At 58.7% G+C, this 23,263-nt stretch overlaps 2 protein-coding genes and 1 long non-coding RNA gene across 5 annotated transcripts in view; 2 read left to right on the top strand and 1 right to left on the bottom strand.

Moving 5' to 3' along the window:
* The window catches only part of LOC123374516, a 14,838-nt gene extending 8,047 nt beyond the window's left edge, over positions 1-6,791 (top strand). The window contains exon 3 of the long non-coding RNA XR_006581128.1: positions 3,831-6,791. This is a non-coding gene — a long non-coding RNA (uncharacterized LOC123374516). The remainder of the gene's footprint in view (positions 1-3,830) is intronic.
* The window catches only part of NDUFAF3 (NADH:ubiquinone oxidoreductase complex assembly factor 3), a 27,511-nt gene extending 15,369 nt beyond the window's left edge, over positions 1-12,142 (bottom strand). The window contains exons 1-2 of one of the 3 annotated variants that reach the window (XM_045024587.1): positions 12,091-12,142; positions 9,468-9,594 (exon numbers count right to left, since the gene is read on the bottom strand). Coding sequence is in view for 1 of the 3 variants with exons in the window: in XM_045024582.1 (XP_044880517.1) it covers positions 9,468-9,594; positions 11,291-11,297 (134 nt within the window). In the remaining 2 variants the exon portion in view is untranslated. Of the gene's footprint in view, positions 1-9,465; positions 9,595-11,290; positions 11,402-12,090 lie in introns of those variants that run through there. The other 2 variants (XM_045024582.1, XM_045024585.1) reach the window with 2 other exon arrangements.
* DALRD3 (DALR anticodon binding domain containing 3) lies at positions 11,481-23,203 on the top strand. Its single transcript, XM_045024577.1, has 13 exons — positions 11,481-11,727; positions 14,208-14,506; positions 14,646-14,926; positions 15,189-15,247; positions 15,353-15,475; positions 16,070-16,140; positions 17,437-17,495; positions 18,337-18,419; positions 19,586-19,709; positions 20,232-20,290; positions 20,613-20,726; positions 21,881-21,949; positions 22,594-23,203. The coding sequence occupies exons 1-13, from the start codon at positions 11,545-11,547 to the stop codon at positions 22,711-22,713; spliced, it is 1,644 nt and encodes a 547-aa protein (XP_044880512.1). The 5' UTR covers positions 11,481-11,544; the 3' UTR covers positions 22,714-23,203.
* The last annotated feature ends 60 nt before the right edge of the window (positions 23,204-23,263 follow it).

Below are 23,263 nucleotides of genomic sequence, written 5' to 3' on the forward strand. Positions count from 1 at the left end.
AGGGCCGGTCTGGGATTGCAGGGGCTGCGGGGCAGGGCCGGTCTGGGATCGCAGGGGCTGCGGGGCAGGGCTAGGAGACGGGGCAGGGCCGGTCTGGGATAGCAGGGGCTGTGGGCCAGGGCTAGGAGACGGGGCAGGGCCGGTCTGGGATCGCAGGGGCTGCGGGGCAGGGCTAGGAGACGGGGCAGGGCCAGTCTGGGATCGCAGGGGCTGCGGGGCAGGGCTAGGAGACGGGGCAGGGCCGGTCTGGGATCGCAGGGGGCTGCGGGGCAGGGCTAGGAGGCGGCAGGGCCGGTCTGGGATCGCAGGGGGCTGCGGGGCAGGGCTAGGAGGCGGCAGGGCCGGTCTGGGATCGCAGGGGGCTGCGGGGCAGGGCTAGGAGGCGGCAGGGCCGGTCTGGGATCGCAGGGGCTGCGGGGCAGGGGTAGGAGACGGGGCAGGGCCGGTCTGGGATCGCAGGGGGCTGCGGGGCAGGGCTAGGAGGCGGCAGGGCCGGTCTGGGATCGCAGGGGGCTGCGGGGCAGGGCTAGGAGACGGGGCAGGGCCGGTCTGGGATCGCAGGGGCTGCGGGGCAGGGCCGGTCTGGGATCGCAGGGGCTGCGGGGCAGGGCTAGGAGACGGGGCAGGGCCGGTCTGGGATCGCAGGGGCTGCGGGGCAGGGCCGGTCTGGGATCGCAGGGGGCTGCGGGGCAGGGCTAGGAGGCGGCAGGGCCGGTCTGGGATCGCAGGGGCTGCGGGGCAAGGCCGGTCTGGGATCGCAGGGGCTGCGGGGCAGGGCCGGTCTGGGATCGCAGGGGCTGCGGGGCAAGGCCGGTCTGGGATAGCAGGGGCTGCGGGGCAGGGCTAGGAGACGGGGCAGGGCCGGTCTGGGATCGCAGGGGCTGCGGGGCAAGGCCGGTCTGGGATCGCAGGGGCTGCGGGGCAGGGCTAGGAGACGGGGCAGGGCCGGTCTGGGATAGCAGGGGCTGCGGGGCAGGGCTAGGAGACAGGGCAGGGCCAGTCTGGGATCGCAGGGGCTGGAATTCCTGCACAGCAGCAGAGGAGGGAGACTGGGATACCCCGGGTGGTGGGCGTCAGGAGTTTTAAGCTCTGCTCTTTAACATGGCCGGGCTCCTTGCTGTGGGGCTCTGGGCACCACGCCCATGAATGAGCCCAGCAAGTGCTGTCACTGTGGCTGCCTGCCTTGATCTGGGGAAGCAGAGACTCTGCAGGCAGGAGAAACAGGAAGTGAAGGCAGGGCCTGAGCAAGCGAAAGAGAAACCTCCAGTCCCACCCAACGGTTACTGCAACCCGTGCTTGGCTGCAGACGGGTCTTCCATGGACCTTCAAACAAAGCCAAGAGACCCCACTCCTGGGGAGGAGGGGACGGACAGACAGACTGGCACTCAGCACTTTGCTGGGTAAAGTGGCCAGTTCCCCGCCCTGAGCTAGGACCTGCAGAGGACTCCACGCAGGGTGCACTCCCACCCAGGCACTGTGTTGCCTCTAGGGTGACCGGACAGCAAGTCTGAAAAATCGGGACGGGGGGGTGGAGGGTAAAAGGAGCCTATATACAAAAAAGCCCCCCAAATTGGGACTGTCCCTATAAAATCGGGCCATCTGGTCACCCTAGTTGCCTCTCCAGTGTACTTGAAAGCCCCACCTCAAAGGACATGTGGTTTTGGGACCTCCTGCAGCAGCAGTTCTGGGTGGGGCGAAGTGGGCACCCCACAAACTGAACCTGGCTGCAGTTCAAAGGCAGGTCCCAGATCACATCTGGGCTTGCATGTGTTGGGGGCAAGGCACAGTACGTCTCCCCACCCGGCCGGGCTCCTCTTTGACATGAGCGAGGTCTGGTTGGAGCAGGGAGGAGCTGGCCCCGGTTCCTCACTGCCTGCACTGAGCAGCGGGAGCAGCGGGAGGCTGAGTCTCCTGCAGTCTCGTGCTCCTGCTAGCTAAAGATAGCTGCGCGCTTCCTGGGGAGAAACCACCAGAAGAGTCTCTGCAGAAGCGGCAGTCACCAGCTGCCGGCCACAATGTGGATGTGGCCACCTGCAGCAGGCCAGAGAGGACCCCAGCAGGAGGCTGAAGTCACAAGACACATGCACGTGCTTCCTGCTGCTGTGAGTGTAACTCAGGCTGGGGGAGGAGGACTCTTCCCCAGCTCTGCGCCACAGGCTGGGCTTTGCACCAGGTAGTGCTCAGAAAAGGAGGAATCCAGCCAGCCCAGCACTGGGCGAGAGAGAACTCCTGGGCGAGCCACGGGGGGATGTGGCTGGGAAAAGCCCAGGGTCGTGTCCCATTAGCTACTGGAGAACGGACTGGCCTTGCCTGCTAGTGGGTGACCGCACGGTCTGTGGCAGTGCCTCTGTGCAGGTGAGCAAGCCCACAGTGCCTCGCCCCTGAGAAACAGCATCAGCCTTGGGCAGGAGGGCTACACCCAGGGCCAATTCCTCTTCCCCTAGCAGGAGGCTCTCAAAGCTCCGGCCATAGGAACCAGGGTGACACTGGAGTCACTGTCAGACACCTGGGGGCAGCGTGGTACTTCCATGGAGAAGCAGCCATGTGGGTGATTTCAGCTGGAACATGACAGACTCTAGCCGCTGGAGAGAAATTGCTTTGGAATGACACGATCACTCCCGCTGAGCGAGCAGCCAGAGAGCCATCGGGAATATCGTGTCCGTCCAAAGCTCTTTCGGCACCTCCTGGAGGAAGACTGAGCCCCATTGGCCCAGCATGCGATCCCAAGGCTCCCACCCTGCCTGCATGTAGCTGTGTGACTGCAGGTAGACCGCTCTCCCCCAACTCTCTCCTCGTCTGTGGCCTTCAGTCCATGTGTGCCTGCCTCTGGAAAAGCTCTCAATACAACGTGCAAAATGACTTGATACGTGGCTCATCATTTCCCCTGCCACTATTACCTAGCGGGCAGAGGAGGGCTGGGCGTCAGGACTCCTAGGTGTGGTCTAGCAGTCAGAGCAGGGGACAAGGGCTCTATTCCAGCTCTGCCACTACTCTGTCTGGCCCTTCGTTTTCCCGCGTGTCCTACGGAGATGATACATCCCTCCCTGCCTCCCCGGGGCTGGCAGCCTTCACTACCCAGCCCACAGAAGGGGCTGGAGCCAGGCTGTGTTGGCCTGTTTTCCTAGTGCCCCCCTTGCTTTGCTGTCTCAGCAGGAAGTGCTCAGTCTGGTTCTGAGTTGGTTCCAGCCCATGACAGCCCACACGCCCTCACCACAGCCTGTGTCATGGGAAGGTGAGGAGATCTGTGTATTGGGGGAGACCCTCAGGGTGTTGTGATCACCACACCCCAACTTCTCTAAGACTCCTGCTGAGCCATGTGCCCCCAACTCCCAATAATACTGCGTCTCCTTTGCCTGCCCTGCCGAGTTCCCTGAACCGGGGCTGCCTGCTGGGACTGGAGTGGTTCCTCCCTGCTACCGGGCCGCTTGGCGTTAGCCTCCTGAGGCAAGCCCTGCCTGGACTCCCTGCTGCACCAGGGGCCAGCTGCTCCTGCAGACTCCCCAGGGCAGGGGAGCAGCCCGAGCCTAGGCCTTTTGCTAGTGGACTTGGCTCCCACTGCACTGAGCTCTCAGAACTGCACACCCACCAGTGCATGCACCCAGAGGAAGCAACAATGGAAGCCCCAGTGCAGGTGTCGTGCTGGCGGTTTCTCCACTGAGCTGTTTAACCCTGCTCAGAGCAGGCCCAGAGCAGGCAGTGGTTAGTGCAGCGCCTCATCTCTACTGGAGCATGAGCGCTGTCGCCAGCTGTGGCGCTGCGATGGTGGAAAACGTGTAGACCCAGCCCCACGATGGCTCTCCTGCCTCTCTTCTCTTCTCTTCTCTTCTCAGGCTGGACACGGCTGGCCCCGCAGGCTGGAGAGCCCAGCCGAGCTATGCAGGAGCAGGGGAACACCCTGAGGCGCACGGGTCTCTTCCTGTCACTGCAGACAGTCAGTAGTTGGTCTGGCGTGAGCAGGAATTCTCAGATCACCTCTTGGCTGTGAGTGGTGGTGCAGAGAAGACTGCACCTTTGCTGCATGTCACCAAGGGAGGAGGAAATGGAGGGGACAGAGAGGTCTCTCCCATCGCTAACCTGTCTGCGGCTACAGGGGGCTCCAGCGTGGCCCAATGCCCAAAGCTGGCTAGTGGCCAGCCATGCAGAGGCCTCTTGGTGCCAGCCCTCCAGTGAACGCCACTTCAGTCACGGCTCGTTTCTAACAAACCCAATGTGCTCAGCTCGCCCTCCGATTGCCCATGGGAAGCTGGGCCCCCAGGTGCCCTTCCCCCTCCATGGCTTGTGGGTGTGGCCTAGCGTTAGCTTATACTCCCTTTGGGCCAGGGAGCCGAGAGCTCTACACACCTAACAACAGTATCTCCAGAGCAAACATGGAGCCCCGAAGGGGACTGCCCAACGTATCAAAGGGAGCCAGCCTGCCAGCTCTCACCGGGGCTGGGAAAGCAGGGCAGATCCCCAGGCCTCCGCACACAGTCTGCAGCTACAGCCGGGGGATATGATAGAAGTTTAGAAGATCAGGAACGGTTTGGAGAAAGTGACTAGGGAAGAGTTATCTACCCCTTCACATAACAGAAGATCCAGGGGTCACTGATGACATGACAGGCAGCAGGTTTAAACTAAACACAACACACAACAAACTTCTTCACACAACACAGTCACCCTGTGGAACTCATTGCCAGGGATGCTGTGAAGGCCAAAGTAAAACTGGGTTCAAAAACGAATTAGAGAAGTTCAGGGTAGATAGGTCCAGCGATGGCTATGAGCAAAGATGCAACCCCACACTCTGGATGTGCCTAAGCCTCTGATTGCCAGATGCTGGGACTGGACAAGAGGGGATGGCTCACTGGAAGCACCGGGTGGCAGACAGGATACTGTGCTAGATGGACCTTTGTTCTGACCCAGCAGGGCCCTTCGTATGTTCTGTGGCCCAGTGAATCTCCCCACGTTTCTGCTGGGAAATGCTCCGTTTGTGCATCAGCTACAAGTCACTAAGGGAGAGCGAGCTCAATGGCACTTCGGGCACCTATATTGATGCCAACACCAGTGCCATGGTGGCAGGAGAGCCCAGGATGCAGGGAGAATGTGACAAAGGCGGCTAAGCTGACAGGCTTCAAATCCCCAGCCTGCTGCTGGAGGGCCGCTAGACACTCCGGTACCGCACCGCAGTCAGTCTGCTGGAGGGAAGAGTCGGACAAAGCACAGCAGCTGTGGTCAGTTCCGGACTGGGTCGTGACATGCCCCCTTCCTAAATGCCCAGCTCATCTCAGCTGGGTACTGCCCGTTTTCTGCAGTTCGCAAAACCCCCAAACTACTGCACAACGAACAGCACAGGGCCTAATAACAGTGACCCACCCTGGTGAAGCACTTTGAGATCTAGAGTTTCAACTGCTGCCAAGGTGCTAAGTATGTTAACAATTGTTACAGGCAGCAGCGGACTAAGGGTTTTATTTCCTTTAGGACAGGGCAATATCTACCTTTCTTCGTCCCATCAGCTAAAGATTCTCCCCGGGAAGCAATGGACAAAGTTCCTAGATGCTGCTCCCTCTGCCCGCCCCGGGGTCTGCTCTGCCCCCAGGCTGCTAGCCCAACGGGAAGAGACGTGGGGACCAGGAGAATGGGGCGGGGGAAGAAAGTGGAAGTGGGGTAGGTGAATGGCTCTAGTAGTTCCAGTTTTTTTGGAAGCCACCTGTTGAGCAAATTCAGCCATTGCCCACGGCCTTCAGTTGTGGGCTTGAACCGGCCTGACGTTTGGGCTGCCCAAGTTCCACCCCAAGACTGAATGAGTTCTGCTGGGTAGGAAGTGGGCAGCAGCACTGTGCCAACGCCTAGCACAGAGTCAGAGTAGTAGACAGGGAAAGCCAAGCGCAGCAGACACAGCAGCCTGCTGCGTCGTTACCTTGGCCATACTGATCGCACTTGAGAGCAAAGGTCGCAGCGCTCTAAGGCTGCAGAGAGACAGCTGCAAGTCTTTTGGTGAAACAACACGGCCCGTGTATGTGGGACGTCAGACTAGCTGCTCACAATGCTCGAAGGCCTTCAGGCCTATGCTGCTATAAACAAGCGCTTGCAATGATGCCAGGAGGAACTTAGCTGTGTAGATCTACTGGAGAGTCTGACAGCACACTCTGACTGCTGTCTCTATCTCCTTTCCTGTCGTGCCTGATTGACAAGATGTGCTGGCTCTCCTCTCCGCACAGCACTTCCCACCCACCCACCCATGGGAACCGGCCAATGTAGAATATTAGTGAGCTCATAGAAGGAAACAGGCTTGTGAGTGTGTGGAGGGAGCTGGAGCAGGTTTCCCTTTGCAGACAAACTCCTTTATGGCTGAGAAAGAAATAGACCGAATGGAGTTTCAGTAAAATCCAGAATGGGTTTGCTTGGCCCACGCTCAGCGTTGTCAGGATCACAACAGCTGCCTCTGTCCCCAGAGCAGATACTAGCAGGTTCCCCAGATCAGCAACTTCAACCCCTGTTCAGTCACATTCAAGCACCCACCTTCCCCAAGTAGTTAAAGAGACACTGTCAAGTTACAGATTTCACCCCCCAGCATATTGCCATTAACCTATGAGAGCCTGCTCCTGCAAGGTGCCAAATGTCCCTAACTCCCAATGACTTCAGGGCAGTTATTTGGTCTGTAAAAATGCTCAGCATCCTTTTGGGTGCCACAAATAATAAAGTATCAGAGGGGAGCCGTGTTAGTCTGGATCTGTAAAAGCAGCAAAGAGTCCTGTGGCACCTTATAGACTAACAGACGTATTGGAGCATGAGCTTTCGGGGGTGAATACACTTCATCATGCATGCGACGAAGTGGGGATTCACCCCCAAAAACTCATGCTCCAGTACGTCTGTTAGTCTATAAGGTGCCACAGGACTCTTTGCTGCATAAATAATGAATTAACCCAGAAAAAAGGCAATTTCCTGGCCACTGTGCTGCACTTGCCGATTGCATTCCTCTCAGCTTGGACAAGGAAGCTGATTAGCCCCTTTCACTTTTGTTTCTGGTCAGTTTCAAACTGTTTAATTCGCTGAATTGCAAACACCTCAAGATCCAAACAAATAACTGTCTGTACTAGAGTCGAAGAAATCTGTGATGGAAACATTTCAGCTGGTTTTCGGTGTCCTGGCGTGTTCCTTTAATAAAACCTACATGTGCTGCTTTTAAGCACTGATGACAATGACTGGACAAATCAGACAGGCTAGTCACAGGGTACACTTCAAGTGTGGCCGCTGCACCTCAGAACCCAATGATTTATAGTCAATTCTGTCAACAGCGAAAAATGAAATCCCAGACCTAACCCTGAAGGACTGAGTTCTGTACATGACCGTGTCTGGCACATTCAGCAAGGTGAGCTCAGTTACATGACAGCTCCGCCGGGGAGGGGAGGGGACCCCAAAATTCATGACTCAGAAATATCTGAAGGGAGCCGCACAGCCCCTCTTAGTAAGAGCCTGGCCTTCATGTCTTAATGCGTCAGCAGCTCAGAGAGACACATTGCCTGGCTGGTGCTAATTCCAAGAGTTGTGTTTGTCCCCTCAGTGGAGAGGACACTGGGGCTATGAAAGGAGTCCTGACCCTTGTGGGACTGGGCTCCATAATCTCAGGCAGCAACAGCCCCTACTGCGAAGGAGCTGGCATCTTTGCACCTCCCCATCCCCAAAGGTTCAAACAGCAGGAGCAGATTCCAACACCTCAGGAGATGGTTTTGAAAATCATGTGGTTTTAACAAATGGGGTTTTTAATCCTCCCCCTGGCTTCTGAGCCCTTAGGTGGAAGCTGCCTGCATTCACATTGTGTGCAGGGCCGGACTGGCCTTTTGGGGGCCGCCCCTATGGAGCATGGTGCAGGGGGGTTGGTCCCCAGAGCTAGGAGGCAGCCAGGGGCAATGGGGTATGGCGTGGTGGGGCTGACCCCCTCCACCCAGCCCAGTGTGAGGGCACTGGTTTACAAACTGGCAGACACTGGCCTGCCCGACCCTGTGCTGCCAGCATGCCCCTTCCCCTCGGGGGCGGGCCTGTGCCGCACCAACAGCCCCGCTGCCCAACACCCCCCGACTCTCTATGCCCAGTGCCACCCCCCACAGACCTCCTCACCACAAATGCCCAGCGCCCTGGACGCCACCATCCCTGCCCAGCGCTCCCCCACCCACAGCCCCACAACTTCCCAGCACTCCACACAGAACCCCCCACTCCCTAGCACCTCAAACACACAGATCTTCCCCACCCCCCCTGCCCGGTGTCCTTCCCCACAGCCCCACCACAAGTACAGTGACCCACACAGACCCCCCCACTGCCTAGAACTCCAAAACGCACTGCCCAGCACCCCCCTACACCCACTCCCCCACGCTGTGCCCCCTAGGCACACTCACTGGCCCTGCGGAGCCGGAGCCAGAGCAGAGCAGGGATCTCGCCTCCCAGAACAGCGCTAGGGAGCAGGACAGCTGAAGCTCAGGAGCACAGAGCAGCCCCGTCCCCTGGGACCTCACCCAGCCCTGCCTGCCTGGCGCCCAGGTGGAGGTGACTTTCCCAGCCTGCGGCTTCTGCAGAGCGGCAGGAAGAGGCGGGTCCCGCCCCCGGGAGCAGAGAGGAGCACTCAGCCTGTGAGAGCGGTGGGAGGGGGCCCAGGATGGCTGAGAGGAGCCAGCAGTTTGGGGTGCAGTGCAAGTGCAATGGGCCAGGCTGGGGCCCCTTTTGAGCATGGGCCTGGTGCCATGGTAAACCCAGTACTGAGTGTGCATGAGCATTTCACATTCAAAATTCACACACACACACACACACACAGGCTTCCTATTGGCTGCTTGGAGGGGTTTCCATGTGCACTCTCCTGAACCTGGGGAGAGGGACCAGCTAGGCTACTCTGCCCCTCTTACCACTAGCCTGTCTCCTCTTCCACAGTGCGCTGGCCCTACGTTTCCCTTCGCAGTATCCTGCCCCTACATCTCCCCTCTGCCCTTCATTTGCTGGCTTCTCCTCACATTCCACTGCAATCCTTCAGCCTCACCTCCTGCACCCCCATCTGAGTCTCCTGCCATGAACCAGGGCTCCCCCAGATGCACCTGTCTTCCCCCTGCATCCCCATTCCTCTCTCCTACTCCCCATGCCCCCTTCAGTCTCTCTCACGACCCCCTGCACCTTCCTTAGGAGGCCCCGAGCCCGGGAGCGGCAGCGCCCAGCCCAGCTAATGGCATTCTCTCTGCAGTTTAACTGGAAGCAATGAGATGGTGGCCGTGGCCATCTTCACTTGGGGCTGCCTCACTTCTACATGCAAAGACTATAAGGAAATCGTGGTCAGCTCAACTCAGTCCAACTTGGCATCAACCCTCTTGAAAATACTGTACTAGATGGCAGCCATTCTGATTGGGGAACATTCAGGAATTTGGCACCAGCGATTTGACACACTGAGATCGTGGGCAACTTCAAAACCCCACCAAATATCATGAGTTGGTGACTGCGTTTGAAACAACTCACACCGTGAGTCTCTCTCATGTAGACAACGGTGCCTCCTCTCCAGCCTTCTCCAGCGCAGTCTGTCCAGCACCCAGGAGCTGAAATTATTGCTGTTTCCACAGCTCGGATCTCGCGCCCTTGAGTCCCTGCCTGTGCATGAAGATCAAGTTCACAGTCCTCATCTGAGACTCTGCGTTGCCCTCAGCCCTTCCCCTCCCATAGCGCTGAGGTTGTCCCACCATGTGCCCTCCCTCTGCCCCTGCAGACCCATATCTTTGAGGCCCTTCCCAGGCTGTCTGACACTCCAGCAGTGCTGGGGGAGGGGAGGATTTGGGGGGTGGGGAGGTGCACTAGGCAGTGCTGGGGGAGGGGAGGATTGGGGGGGCACTAGGCAGCGCTGGGGGAGGGGAGGATTTGGGGGGTGGGGGGCACTAGGCAGCACTGGGGGAGGGGAGGATTGGGGGGGGCACTAGCCAGCCCTGGACGAGAGGAGCATTTGGGGGGAGGGGGGACAATAGAAAGCGGTGGGGGAGGGGAGGATTGGGGGGCACTAGGCAGCGCTGGGGGAGGAAGGATTTGGGGGGTGGGGGGGCACTAGGCAGCGCTGGGGGCGGGGAGGATTGGGGGGGCACTAGGCAGCGCTGGGGGAGGAAGGATTTGGGGGGTGGGGGGGCACTAGGCAGCGCTGGGGGAGGGGAGGATTGGGGGGGCACTAGGCAGCGCTGGGGGAGGGGAGGATTTGGGGGGTGGGGGGGCACTAGGCAGCGCTGGGGGCGGGGAGGATTGGGGGGGCACTAGGCAGCGCTGGGGGAGGAAGGATTTGGGGGGTGGGGGGGCACTAGGCAGCGCTGGGGGCGGGGAGGATTGGGGGGGCACTAGGCAGCGCTGGGGGAGGGGAGGATTGGGGGGGCACTAGGCAGCGCTGGGGGAGGAAGGATTTGGGGGGTGGGGGGGCACTAGGCAGCGCTGGGGGCGGGGAGGATTGGGGGGGCACTAGGCAGCGCTGGGGGAGGAAGGATTTGGGGGGTGGGGGGGCACCAGGCCAGCGCTGGGGGCGGGGAGGATTGGGGGGGCACTAGGCAGCGCTGGGGGAGGAAGGATTTGGGGGGTGGGGGGGCACCAGGCCAGCGCTGGGGGCGGGGAGGATTGGGGGGGCACTAGGCAGCGCTGGGGGAGGGGAGGATTGGGGGGGCACTAGGCAGCGCTGGGGGAGGAAGGATTTTGGGGGTGGGGGGGCACAAGGCCAGCGATGGGGGCGGGGAGGATTGGGGGGGGCACTAGGCAGCGCTGGGGGAGGAAGGATTTGGGGGGTGGGGGGGCACTAGGCAGCGCTGGGGGCGGGGAGGATTGGGGGGGCACTAGGCAGCGCTGGGGGAGGGGAGGATTGGGGGGGCACTAGGCAGCGCTGGGGGAGGAAGGAATTGGGGGGTGGGGGGGCACGAGGCAGCGCTGGGGGAGGGGAGGATTGGGGGGGCACTAGGCAGCGCTGGGGGAGGAAGGATTTGGGGGTGGGGGGGCACTAGGCAGCGCTGGGGGCGGGGAGGATTGGGGGGGCACTAGGCAGCGCTGGGGGAGGGGAGGATTGGGGGGGCACTAGGCAGCGCTGGGGGAGGAAGGATTTGGGGGGTGGGGGGGCACCAGGCCAGCGCTGGGGGCGGGGGGGGGAGCAGGGCGGGCGCCAGGAAGAGGGGGCGGGGCGAGCGAGCCGGGAGGGGGCGGGGCCCGGGCGTAGGAGGGGCGGGGCGAGCGAGCCGAGCCGGGAGGGGGCAGGGCCTGGGCCCTCGCGGCTATTAGCCGCCCGGGAGCGCCCGTCCCACGGGGCCCAGCCCCTCCCACATCTCCACACCTAACATGGCCGCCGCCACTCGCCCCCCACGCTGCGGGCAAGATGGCAACTCCACTCTTCCGGCGACACCCAAGATGACGTCCGCGGAAACTTCCGGCCACACCTAACATGGCCACCGTCACCTGCCTCCACACCCAAGAGGGCTGTTCGAATCTGTGACGCCACTTCCGGTTAGCAAACAGGAAGTTGCCCATCGTCCGTTGCCCCCGAATCCCTGGCGGGAGGTTCCGGTTTCGGCAGCTGCCTCGGTCCCCATGGAGACGGGCGGGGGCCGGTTCGGGGTGTCGGAGACCCTCGGGGCCCTGAACGCGGCGCTGAAGAAGGAACCCGGCCCCCCCGCCTCCGTCTGGTTCAAGGAGAGCAGCGCCCGGAACCTGCGGAGCCGCGACTTCCTCGCCCCCCAGGCCGCGCTGCGGCCTCTGTTCGCGGGGGGGCAGGTAGGCGGGGCGAGCAAAGGGGGAGGAGCCTAAGGCCAAGTGGGGGATGGGAGAGGGAGGGGCCTACAGGCAAGGGGGAGAAGCCTAGTGCTGGTGAAAGGTGACTCTGTGCCACGTGGGGGCAGCACACATCAGCCACCAGGGGCTCAGCCCTGAGTTTGAGGCACAGGCAGGTGCGGGGATTCCTGGAGGGCCACTGGGTCTCACTGCAGGGGTTACCCGGAGGAGAACACAGTGTCTAGGGCTAGTTTTAGAGTGTGCAGATTACAGGCCCTCTGTGTAAATTACGGGAATTACAACACAAGGGCCAGCTCCGCACTGGGACACAGCAACCGTTTTCCCTCAAGTAGCAACTCTACATACCTATTTTGCATGTGTTACAGAGGCCTGCACGATGCTCTGCATGAGAGGTAAATAAAACCTTAGGAATCTTGCAGCCTGAATCTTGCAAAATGTATCTCAAGAACTTTTAGTAACTAGCACCTCTTTCACGTCTCAAAATCACCTCTAATAGCATGGCCCCCCATTACTCCTGGGAGCATTCTGTGACAAAACATTGAAAAATGTGTGCTAAAATATTAAATTCTGTGCACAATATTTTAAAACATTGCATAATTCTGCAAATTTTATTTGTCAAAATAACACTACATACTCACGCCAGTTTGAGTTATTTTGGTAATTTATTTCAAAATACCTGTCAGCAAGTATGTCTGTAACAATACAGGCACCCACAAAAATCCCTCCCGGCAGTAGAGAGTTAAAGAAACCTCTATGGGGATCTGCAGGGGTCTGTTTTGGGACCGGCTCTGTTCAATATCTTCATCGACGACTTAGATGTTTGCATAGAAAGTACGCTTATTAAGTTTGCAGATGATACCAAACTGGGAGGGATTGCAACTGCTTTGGAGGACAGGGTCATAATTCAAAATGATCTGGACAAATTGGAGAAATGGTCTGAGGTAAACCGGCTGAAGTTTAATAAAGACAAATGCAAAGTGCTCCACTTAGGAAGGAACAATCAGTTTCACACATACAGAATGGGAAGAGACTGTCTAGGAAGGAGAACGGCAGAAAGGGAGCTAGGGGTTATAGTGGACCACAAGCTAAATATGAGTCAACAGTGTGATGCTGTTGCAAAAAAAGCAAACGTGATTCTGGGATGCATTAACAGGTGTGTTGTAAGGAAGACACAAGAAGTCATTCTTCCGCTCTGCTCTGCGCTGGTCAGGCCTCAACTGGAGTATGGTGTCCAGTTCTGGGCACCGCATTTCTAGCAAGATGTGGAGAAATTGGAGAGGGTCCAGAGAAGAGCAACAAGAATGATTAAAGGTCTAGAGAACATGACCTATGAAGGAGGCTGAGAGAATTGGGTTTGTTTAGTTTGGAAAAGAGAAGACTGAGAGGGGACATGAGAGCAGTTTTCAGGTATCTAAAAGGGTGTCATCAGGAGGAGGGAGAAAACTTGTTCACCTTAGCCTCTAAGGATCGAACAAGAAGCAATGGGCTTAAACTGCAGCAAGGGAGGTTTAGGTTGGACATTAGGAAAAAGTTCCTAACCGTCAGGGTGGTTAAACACTGGAATAAATTGCCTAGGGAGGTTGTGGAATCTCCATCTCTGGAGATATTTAAGAGCAGGTTAGATAAATGTCTATCAGGGATGGTCTAGACAGTATTTGGTCCTGCCATGAGGGCAGGGGACTGGACTCGATGACCTCTCGAGGTCCTTTCCAGTCCTAGAGTCTATGAATCTATGACAACCCAGTTCCAGTTTCTCTGCCCCCTTCGTACCCTAGAGCCCAGTCGGGGGAAGGGGAAGGAGACACCTGCAGGCCCCTCCCCCCCACCAATACACCTGAACCCCCCTCCTTCCCAGAGCCCAACTCCAAGGCCCTCCCCCCCAGCCCAGATACCCTCAGCCCCCAGAGTCCAGCTGCAGGGCTCCCCCTTGCCCAGACACCCATCCCCCTGCCCCCCAGATCCAGAAGGAGAAACAGCCCGATGCTCAGTCCCAGGCTTGCAGAGTTTCCTGCATTCCCCCAGGGCAGGCTGGGAACTGCAGCTGCCAGGAACCCTCAAGCTCCCTCTCCCTCCCCCCAGCAGTGTCTTCTATGTGCAAGCTAAGCTTAGGGACTCCAGCAGCAGCTAGCAGCATGCAGCCCATTTCTGCGGCGGAAAGGAAATTCTGCACGCACCATGTTAATTTCTGCAAAATTCTACATTGCACAGTGGTGCAGAATTCCCCCAGCAGTACCCCTTGCACCACACTGGGGTGCTAGGCTCACAACTGGCACCGAAGGGACAGCAGCGCCTACTACCATGGGCTGCAATAACAGCCTGAAAGTTTATGAATCTAACCGAGACTGGTGAGATTCCAGCTAGTTTCTGTCAGTAAGAGGGAGGAATTTGCAAGGTGGCACACTGGGGTTAAAGAAGGTGTCTACTAGAGGAGCTTTTCACGGGTCTGTCTTGTCTTCTTGCAGGTTCCCAAAGACATCATAGAGGATGTGATTTCACTAAAATGCCCTGGAGTACCACCTCTCCAGAGCTGCCAGCAGACCCCCCTGGGGCTGACTGTTCAGTTACAGAGACCTGCTGCCTTCCAGCAGGTCCTGAATTCTATTGCTGAGTTCACAAAGCCTTCCCAGTCCGCAAGTGGGCAGAGTATCATCCTCAACTGCACACCCCTCCGGAGCCGGAGAAGCCTGGACATGCTTAGCCTGAGCAATCTGAGAGCCATTCTAGTAACTGACCACTTGGCTGAAGTGCTCAGAATACAGGGGTCAGTGGATTGAATTCTCCAGCTCTTTAAATGCTCTTCCTTGGATGCTTTACAGGCTCCTGCTCAATGTGAGAGAGAGCAAGGAGCTTGTGTTTGATACCAGTTCTGCATGGTGAATGGTATTTGTATTTGATTCTAGGCTGAATGTCCACCTGGTTCCTGCTGTGCCTGACGAAGGAATCCAGAAGTTCCTGCACCAGCTGAGAGTTGAGTGGCCCTCAGAGTTGGAAACGACATTCGTTCCTGAGGATGTTTTGGCCTTGAAGCAAGTCCTCAGCCAGTGCCCTTATGCTACAGTCCCAGGACTGGAGCCAGGGCAGACGAGGCTGGCTGACAATGTAATATTTAAAGTGCATTTGAAAAACTTCCTGGCGCAGCAGAGCTTGGAGGGCTATGACCCCAACCTAGATGTCTGTCTTGGTAAGTGTCACACATTTAACGTTTGCTGTCTGATTGGGTGGGCACAAGGCTGCAGGTGGCTCTATTTTCATACAGAAAACAAGGGGCGTTTGGTCTCAACTCCCCCTTTTCCACTCCCTTTGCTCCTTCCTGGTTCTGGTGCACCAGCCTGTAGCAAGTCATGGCCCCAAAGGACACTCAGTGAGGCAACAACGGTTGGGGTGGAGACAGGGTGCAAAGAGCTTGTACCTCCCTTTCTGAGTCCTCTCCTCCTCCTTGGCAGTGACTGAGGAGAAACTGCGGGTCCTGGCCGAGCTGCGACAAATGGCCCTGCGCTGTGCGGTGAGTAACCCTGCTGCTCTGGTAAACAGGGAACCCAGAGTGCCTGCCCTGCTCCTTCCTGGGCTTGGTGGGAGCACATCTAACCAGGCTGCTGCTTTGCTGCAGGGCACGGGGCCGGGAGACTGCTGCAGGGTGGTGCATGTGGTGAGCTGTGAGGGCGAGTTTCACCAGCAGCAGGTGGATTTGCTCTGGAGGATGTTGGACCTGGGAGCTCACACAGCCTTGCAGGTGAGACACGTCTCTGGCTCCCCCATTGCTGCCTCCCATAGCAGCACCCAGCAGAGGACAATGATGAGAAAGTGTTTCCTGCTGCTGTGTGAAGTTGTCTGGGTTGGGGTGTCTGAGCATGGCTCCCTCCGATTTCCCCCAGGAAGAACTCATGGTGAAAGGGGACCTTATCTCCTTGAAAACCTTCCTTTTCCTCCTCTGTAGCCTCCCCCTGCCCTTCTGGCCAAGCACTACAGATGAGAAAGGCAGTGTCCCTGCCTCCGAAGACCTTGATGCTAAGGTGATAGGGCATCGGAGGAAGGGGGTAAACGAAACTGGAATCACTCACAGCACGGCTGGTTTCTTTTGACTGAATAAGCTGTGACCGTACAGCGGTCTGGGAGCATCCGTTCAGAGTCGGGGCTCAGGTTTGTGTGTGGTGCCCATCCCCCTGGGATCTAAGCACAGCTGAACGGCTGGTCTTGTCTGGCACACTCAGTATTTCCTGCATCCCAATGCTGCTGGAAGGGGAAAGCCCTTGGTGAAGTGCAAAAGGCCAGGGAGCTGTTTGCCCCTCCTTTGTCTCAGGATTCACTCTCTCCTCCTCTCTCTCAGAAACACCTCGTCTGTGGGCCAGTGAAGGTCGCTAACTCCCCTTCTCCTGTGGGGGCACCCCAGTACTTCCAGTAAGTTGGCACTGAGCAAGGACTCTGCTGCAGCCGTTCCACCGAGCGCGTTTCACTGCGTTCTGCTGAGGTGGCTGGTAATCAGGGTGTTTTTTCCTTCTGTAAAAGTGCTGCCCAACCTGCCAGCGCTGTAGAATATTCTGTAACCCTCGCAGTGCTTCTTCAGCACAACTCCTCTGAGTGGCTCGCAGCCCTGTAGAGGTGGGTAGCACAGCCAGGGAGGAGGCTTAATCCAAGTTCCATAGGGAGCACTGGGAAGAGAACCTCGGTGCCATGACTTCCAGTCTCCGCTTCAAGCCATTAACCCTGAGCTGCATAGCCCTGCAGGGCGGAGGAGCAGGCCTTGATGCCGCACCACCTGCACAGTGGAGGGCTAGTGGTCACTGGGTAATGCTGTGGGAAATGGAAAGAGAGGGGAAGCCCTTCTTCCAACCTCTGTCCTGCAAAGGCACCGTGGGGAGGTGAGGCCAGAAGCAGGCAGGCCTGATAGAACTAGGCCGGGGTGTTGGTGCTGGATTGACAACTCACTGCAGCATCTCTGATGGGCGGGTCTGGGCATGGACAGTTGCGTATCCAACCTGCTGTCTGCCCCCATTTCTTGCTCTGCTCTGGCCAGAGATTCCTGCCCGGGACCCTGGCTGATGCAGGGACCCGGGCAGGAAAGAGGTCTGCACCCTTAGGATTCTAATCAACGGCTTTCTGATTTCCTCGGCCATAGAAAGGCGAGAAAAGCCGCTTAGACCTCCTCTCTTCTGCTTCCTGTGAGGGGCCCAGCTCGATGAGGTGCGCCAAAGGCCCAGCTGCCCTCACATCATGAAGCAGGGTCCATATTACCGGTTCAGTAGCCGAGGGGCCCAGTCTCTGGCAGCATGGTCAGGAACACGGCCTTTCAGGGAGCTGGTTTCAGTTTGATGCTGTCCTTGCTGCACGGAGCTCTGCCCCAGGTTGTTTTCACAGCCGGTCCCAGCTTGCTGGGTTGCCACTCTGCCGCCCAAGAGAAACGAGACCTGGTCTCTTAGCCCAGCCTCTCTGGGCTGGCAGAGCTGGAGCCAAAACCCTGGCAGCCAATGGGGGTGGGCAGAGATGTGACCAAGGGGGGATTCATTGCTACAGCAAGCCAATAGGAGTGCCCCTTTCTGCTGGGTGGCTCTTTTGGACACTGTCCGATCCCCAGCTCTGTTGGGTGGGTGTTGCCATGGTACTCAGATGGGCCAGGGGGGTGCCAAGTGCAGCTGAGAGCTGGCAAGGGGACGATAGCCCTGGGCTCTCTTGCATCACTGCATTTATTCCTCCCAGGCTCCGCAGGTGCCAGATGTACGAAGCCTCGGTCATGAAGTATGGAGACCTTGTTCAGGGTAAGGCTTCGGGCCTTTGCTTGCCCAGGGGATGTTTCCTCCTGCTGCTCCTTCATTGGCCCAAGGAGACCGGGCAGCCCCTGGAGTCTCTTCGCCCGCAGGTTGCATTAGTGCAGGCAGCCGCTCACCAGAGCTAGTGGCACCAGTGGCTCCTCCTGCTGCGCGTGCGTGTGAGAGAGAGAGAGAGAGAGAGAGAGAGAGAGAGATTAGCTGCTGGAGGAGTAGCGCTCATGGCTCTTCTCTCCCTGGCAGCACTACACCACGCTGCCACAGGGCTGCTTTTTCCAGAGTTCAGAGCCCTTCAGTAGCGCCCCCGCATCCGAGCCGCAGACATAGTCCATGGATTTCAAGCAGATTTGCAGGGTTCTCCCAGCCCAGATCAGCAGGGACTGAAAGTCATTCCCACCATGAGTGTTTGCTGAGCCTCCGGGAAGGGTGGTCATCCGGTGAGGAGGCATCCAAACCATCATCACCAGCAGAGACCAATCGCTTCACAAGCAACAGCCAGCAGGGGCAGTCTCCTGGGCAGGGCTGAGGTATGCCGATGGGGAGAGAGGTGGGGAGCATGCCCAGCCAGGGCCAGCATGGCATGTGGAGAGAGGGGGCGCTGGCCCCCACAGCCAGACCCCAGCCTCCTGCACTAAGCTCACAAAGCCCATGTTCCCCAGGTGGCGGCTGGCTGCCACCCTGACGTGCAAGAAGTGGACCTGTGCCAGCTAGGACCACAAGTGCCCTGCTCATGGTATTTGACTAGGGAATGTGCAGGCTTAGCAGGTGGCATGGCTGATGGGCTCAGCCAGGCACTTCGAGTTGTATGTTCTTTGCCACATTTTCTGCGCAGATGACTCTTGGACTGAGATCATCAGGGTCTTGACATCAGCTGCCATCAGGTTTGAAATGCTGAGTACAGCCCATCAGAGTCAGGTAAGCACAAGAAGGAACCACGTTGCTTTTCCTTCCTGGTCACTAAGAGGCAGCCCCTGTGTATGCTGCCCCTTGGCCTTAGAGGGGCCACAGGTAGTGAGCAGCATCCCACCGTCTGGAGCAGGGGTCCCCAACGCGGTGCCTGCGGGCGCCATGGCACCCGTGGGGGCATCTAAATGCGCCCGTGTCCTGCCCAGTGGTCGAGCAGCCACTGAAATGCCACCAAAATTTGGCAGTGACGCCTCTGGATGACGTTGCTTGCCACCGATAAGCAGCAGCATCCAGGGGCGCCGCCGCCGCAATTTGGTGGCATTTTGGTGGATGCTCAAAGGTTGGGGACCACTGATCTAGAGGGGCTAGGAATGCAGGGAGGACAGATAGCCAGGAAAAGGCAGTCAGTACATTTCAGGGAAAGGACTCAGACAGACAACAACCTGGGAAGCCGTGACCCTGAGAGACCTAGGAGATAACACACAGCAAATAAGAGAGGAGCTTCTACCGTGATATTGTAGTGGAACAAGTCATTCTGAGCAGCAAACCCAGAGCAAGTCAGCAACAGCAAGTCTCCTGCCAGTCACCTGCAGCAGCAGTTTTGGGTGTGGCTCTTAGCACCAGGAGGAGGGGGACAAATTAGAGGGACCTCAGAGACAAATAACAAAAATAGGGATGGGTCAGGAGAGGCTTAGGAGGAAAGGTTAGAGCTAGACAGCTCTCCCTTGGGCTCCCAAATGGCTAAGGAGCCGGCATTTGAAGGAGGTTAATGCGGGGAGGGAAAGGAATTGGTCAGGGTGTGACTACGAACAAAGGGATGAAACGAAGCAAAGGCAAATGGAGGCTGATGATCAGGAATCCTTTGCTAGCAGGGAGCTCTGTTAGATGGTGCATCGCTCTCCCGAAAGCATGGATGGGGGCTTGGAACATGTGAATGGTCAGGGGAAAGCTGTGGCCAGTCTGCCCGGAGGAAGCATTTCCTAATGGTCTCCAGACTGGGGCCTAGGTGTGACCTGTTACTAGCCCAACTCTTCTTCCCCCAAGAGAAGGCCAGGTCAGATCCCACCAGGGGAAAGTGGTGCAGGGGCTCACGGGAATAGGGAGGAAGTAGCCATTGCTGGGCAGACCACTGAGGAAAAAGTGAGAGAGGAACGGAGCTGATTTCCCCCCCTCAGATTTTCCTCGACCTGGAGGACAGCAGCATCTCCACAAAGGGAACGAAAAGTGGAGCCTTTGTGATGTACAACTGCGCTCGGCTTGCTACGCTCTTCAAAACGTACCAGCAGGCTGTGGAGCAAGGTGAGTGCCAGGACACTCCGCTCAGCTTGGGCCCCGAACCAATTCAGGGAACGACCCCTGGGAGCGATGGCAGCAACTGGCCAGGCTGGGCCTTACTGCTCGTCAGGGCCCACGAGAGGCTCCAGGGACTCAGGGTGGACGGAGTCATAGTCCTTGGTTTGATGGAGCCAGAAGGCAGAGAAAATCCTTTGTGAATGGGCCTGCAACAACCAGTCTGACAAAACGGCTCCAAGGGGTGGGGTCCAACAGGCCAGGCAGGCCCAGCCCACTCACCAAGCCCAGCAGGGTTCAGGCCAACGGCCCCAGCATCACGGCAGGAAAGTGCTGGGGAGGCTTCCCCCTGCAGTGGGCTGGAAACAGCACCAAAACCCATGGATGATGTGACTGAGGCAGCTTCGTTCGCTGGGAAGGATCTTTTATGCTAGATTCCTCCAGGCATCAAACCCCAGCCCGTCTCTGAGCTGCTGCCAATTGCAGATCTTCCCCGGATCTGTGTAACCAGGCCCTGAACTTCAATTCCAGGTGCATACCCGGCCTTCCCCCCAGCATCAGAACTGAACTTCTCCCTGCTCAGAGAAGAGGTGAGTGGCCTCGCCGGGACCAAGAGACCCATGGCTGGAGGGGCTGCCAGTCAAGCTTATCCTCACTCCCCTCCCCCCCCCCATTTCCTCCTGTATTTGGGAGGATCAGATCCATTGGGCCACTGGAATCTCAGACAGCCCAGAGTTCAGACTGGCTCCCAGGAGAACCATCACTGGGCCTGATGGCTCTGTCCTCCCCTGTCCTGGCTTCCAGTCCTCTCCACCTTCCAGTCCCGCGGGGCTACCCGAGCTGGGCGTGGGGTGAGGGGAGAGAGCTCCGGAGGCTGCTGGGAGGTGACTGACATTTCTATTCCTTCCATAGGGCGAATGGCTTTTGCTGTTCAACTACATTCTTCCCTTCCCAGAGACCCTGAGCCAGGCAGCACAACTGCCCCTCTCCAGCAAAGGGATTCGAATCACAGCCAGCACGGAGGCGGTGAGATCAGCGACTCTGGGGGTGGGGATGATCTCCGATGAGGGCTCTGCGCAAGCTGGCTTACTGGGGACAGAGCCCCAGGCGGGTGCGAGGGCTGCTCCAGCCTGGAGGTTTGCAGGTTGTCTGTGGAGCACTAGAGAGGGCTGCTTTGGTGCTAGAGCCACTGTTCTTGAAGAGATTCATTATACGGCTGCAGTGCCTTGAGGTCCCAGTCAGAACCAGGCCTGCTGAGCTCTGTCGAGTTCAGTCTGATCTAACACAAGCTGCACATTAGTTTGGCAAACAGGAGTGCAGGGAGGACAAGCGAGTGAGAGCCTGCAGGGACTAAGCCTGGCTGCTGCCAAATAACCCTCTTCCAAACAGCTGCACCCCTTGCTGCCTTGCGGGGGACACAGCATTGTGCCTGGCGGCAGGGGGGGCTGCAGGAGAGGATGCTGCCCATACACGTTCCTTCATGGAGGGAGGGACTGATTACAGGGCCGCGGTGAGCGAATGGGCGTCCCAGGCTGACAGGCCTAGCACTGTGGCGGGGCAGTACGGGGCAAGGGTGGAGAACAGGGAGCTAGTCTCTTGTGTCTGCCATAGGGCATTGCCCCAGGGGGACTGTCCGAGAGGAGATAACCTCAGCAGTCTGGCCAGCCGCCTCAGCAGTCTGGCGAATGAATGATTCCAGGCAGAGGCAGGCTGGCCACAGGTCCAATGGAGGCAGCAGCACAAGCTGCCTTGCTGAGAGCAAGCGGAGCTCATGCTCTGTGGCCCATTCAGTCCTTGGCCTCTCTGCTGAGCTGGCCAGGCCCAGGATGCTTTGCAGGAATGGGTGCCCATGGGGCCCTGGCCACTGCGGTTACAGGCAGGGTGCAAGCCGCCTGTTCTGCTGGGCTCCTCTTGGGGCGTTTGTATAAAGCAGTCGTGCAAGCCAGCTTCTAATTGTGGTTCTCCGCTGGGACTGAGGCCCAGGCTGCTGCTTTCCCATTCCTGGGAACCCAGCCAGGCAGTGCTGGACGTAGGGGCAGACGGCCAGGACCGCGATGGGGTGATCGACTAGGCAGACTGGGATGGGTGTCACCGTGCGGCCACCTAGCAGGGAGTGTGCACAGTCCCTGACCACCCCCTGTGGGAAGGAGGGTCTCTAGCAGCTCTGCTTTGTGTGGCAGGTGTGCAAGTTCCTGATCCACCTGAGCATGGACTTCAGCTCCTACTACAACCGCGTTCACATCCTGGGGGTAAGCGGGGACCCTCCTGGGAAACAGCCTGCTCTCCCTCCCGCCCTACCACGGCAGCAGCGGCGGCTGCTCTCCCTCCCGCCCTGCCACAGCGGCTGCTCTCCCTCCCGCCCTGCCACAGCGGCTGCTCTCCCTCCCGCCCTGCCACGGCAGCAGGACGGCTGCTCTCCCTCCCGCCCTGCCACAGCGGCTGCTCTCCCTCCCGCCCTGCCACGGCAGCAGCTCTCCCTCCCGCCCTGCCACGGCAGCAGGACGGCTGCTCTCCCTCCCGCCCTGCCACGGCGGCTGCTCTCCCTCCCGCCCTGCCACGGCGGCTGCTCTCCCTCCCGCCCTGCCACGGCAGCAGCTCTCCCTCCCGCCCTGCAGGCTTCAGTGCCCAACTAGGCGTGCCCCTCCATGGGAAGCAAATGGGATGGCAGTGCACTAACGGGGTGCCCAGCTAGGAAAGCCTGGCTTGCTGGCTAGGGCACACTCCCCCACCCAGCTCTCAGTGGCGGAGGACACCCCATCCAGCAGGGGGGCTGTGACAATGGGGAGGAAAGGAGGAGGGACTCCAGGACGCCTTCCCTACACTGAGCAGGAGCTGCGGGGAGCCCTGCCCCTGGAGCGCAGGGAAGCTGCAGCTGCTGCCCCCTCTCTTCCAGGAGCCACTGCATCACCTGTTCAGCCAGATGTTTGCTCGGCTACAGCTCATGAGAGGAGTGAGAGACGTGATCCACAGGGCCCTGGCTACCCTCCACCTGCCTCCTCTCAGCCAGATCTGAGCCCTGCGGCCACCACGCAAGTGCCAAATGGGGAGCGCAGAGTCTGTTCTGAAGCTGCTGTTAGGAGTTAAAGGGTTAACCCTGTTTTAGAGGGTGGGGGAGGGGTTCCCCACGGGTTTAGTTGCTCTCTGGAGGGGCTGGCTGTTTCGGAACAGAAGGGGTTAAATGCCCTTTCCACTGCTAGTGCAGCCGCACTGCTGGCACCTGGGCCTGGGCCCTGCCTCCCAGCCACTGATGCCAACCTTGCTGGGGAGCCGGGTCCCAGCCACCGTCAGCCCTTCGGAACCTGTCTGCCCTGAGCCCCGGCCCCCAGGGGTGGAGTGGGGCACCCAGCAGGCCAGGCCAGGCCTCGCCTTAGTTGTGTTGTAACAAGTGGGTTTTTGGCTGTTTTGCTCTGAACTGGCTGAGGTCCCCACTGGCCCCAGGGACGCCTGGCCCTGCCCCGAGCCTACAGCCTTGGTGTTTGGGTCCAAATACACATTGTTATGGAGCAGGCGCTGTTTTCTTGTTTAACACCCCCCCCCACACCCCCTCCGCCATTCCAGTCCTG

Source organism: Mauremys mutica, chromosome 7, assembly GCF_020497125.1.
Source record: "Mauremys mutica isolate MM-2020 ecotype Southern chromosome 7, ASM2049712v1, whole genome shotgun sequence".
Taxonomy (NCBI): Eukaryota; Metazoa; Chordata; order Testudines; family Geoemydidae; genus Mauremys; species Mauremys mutica.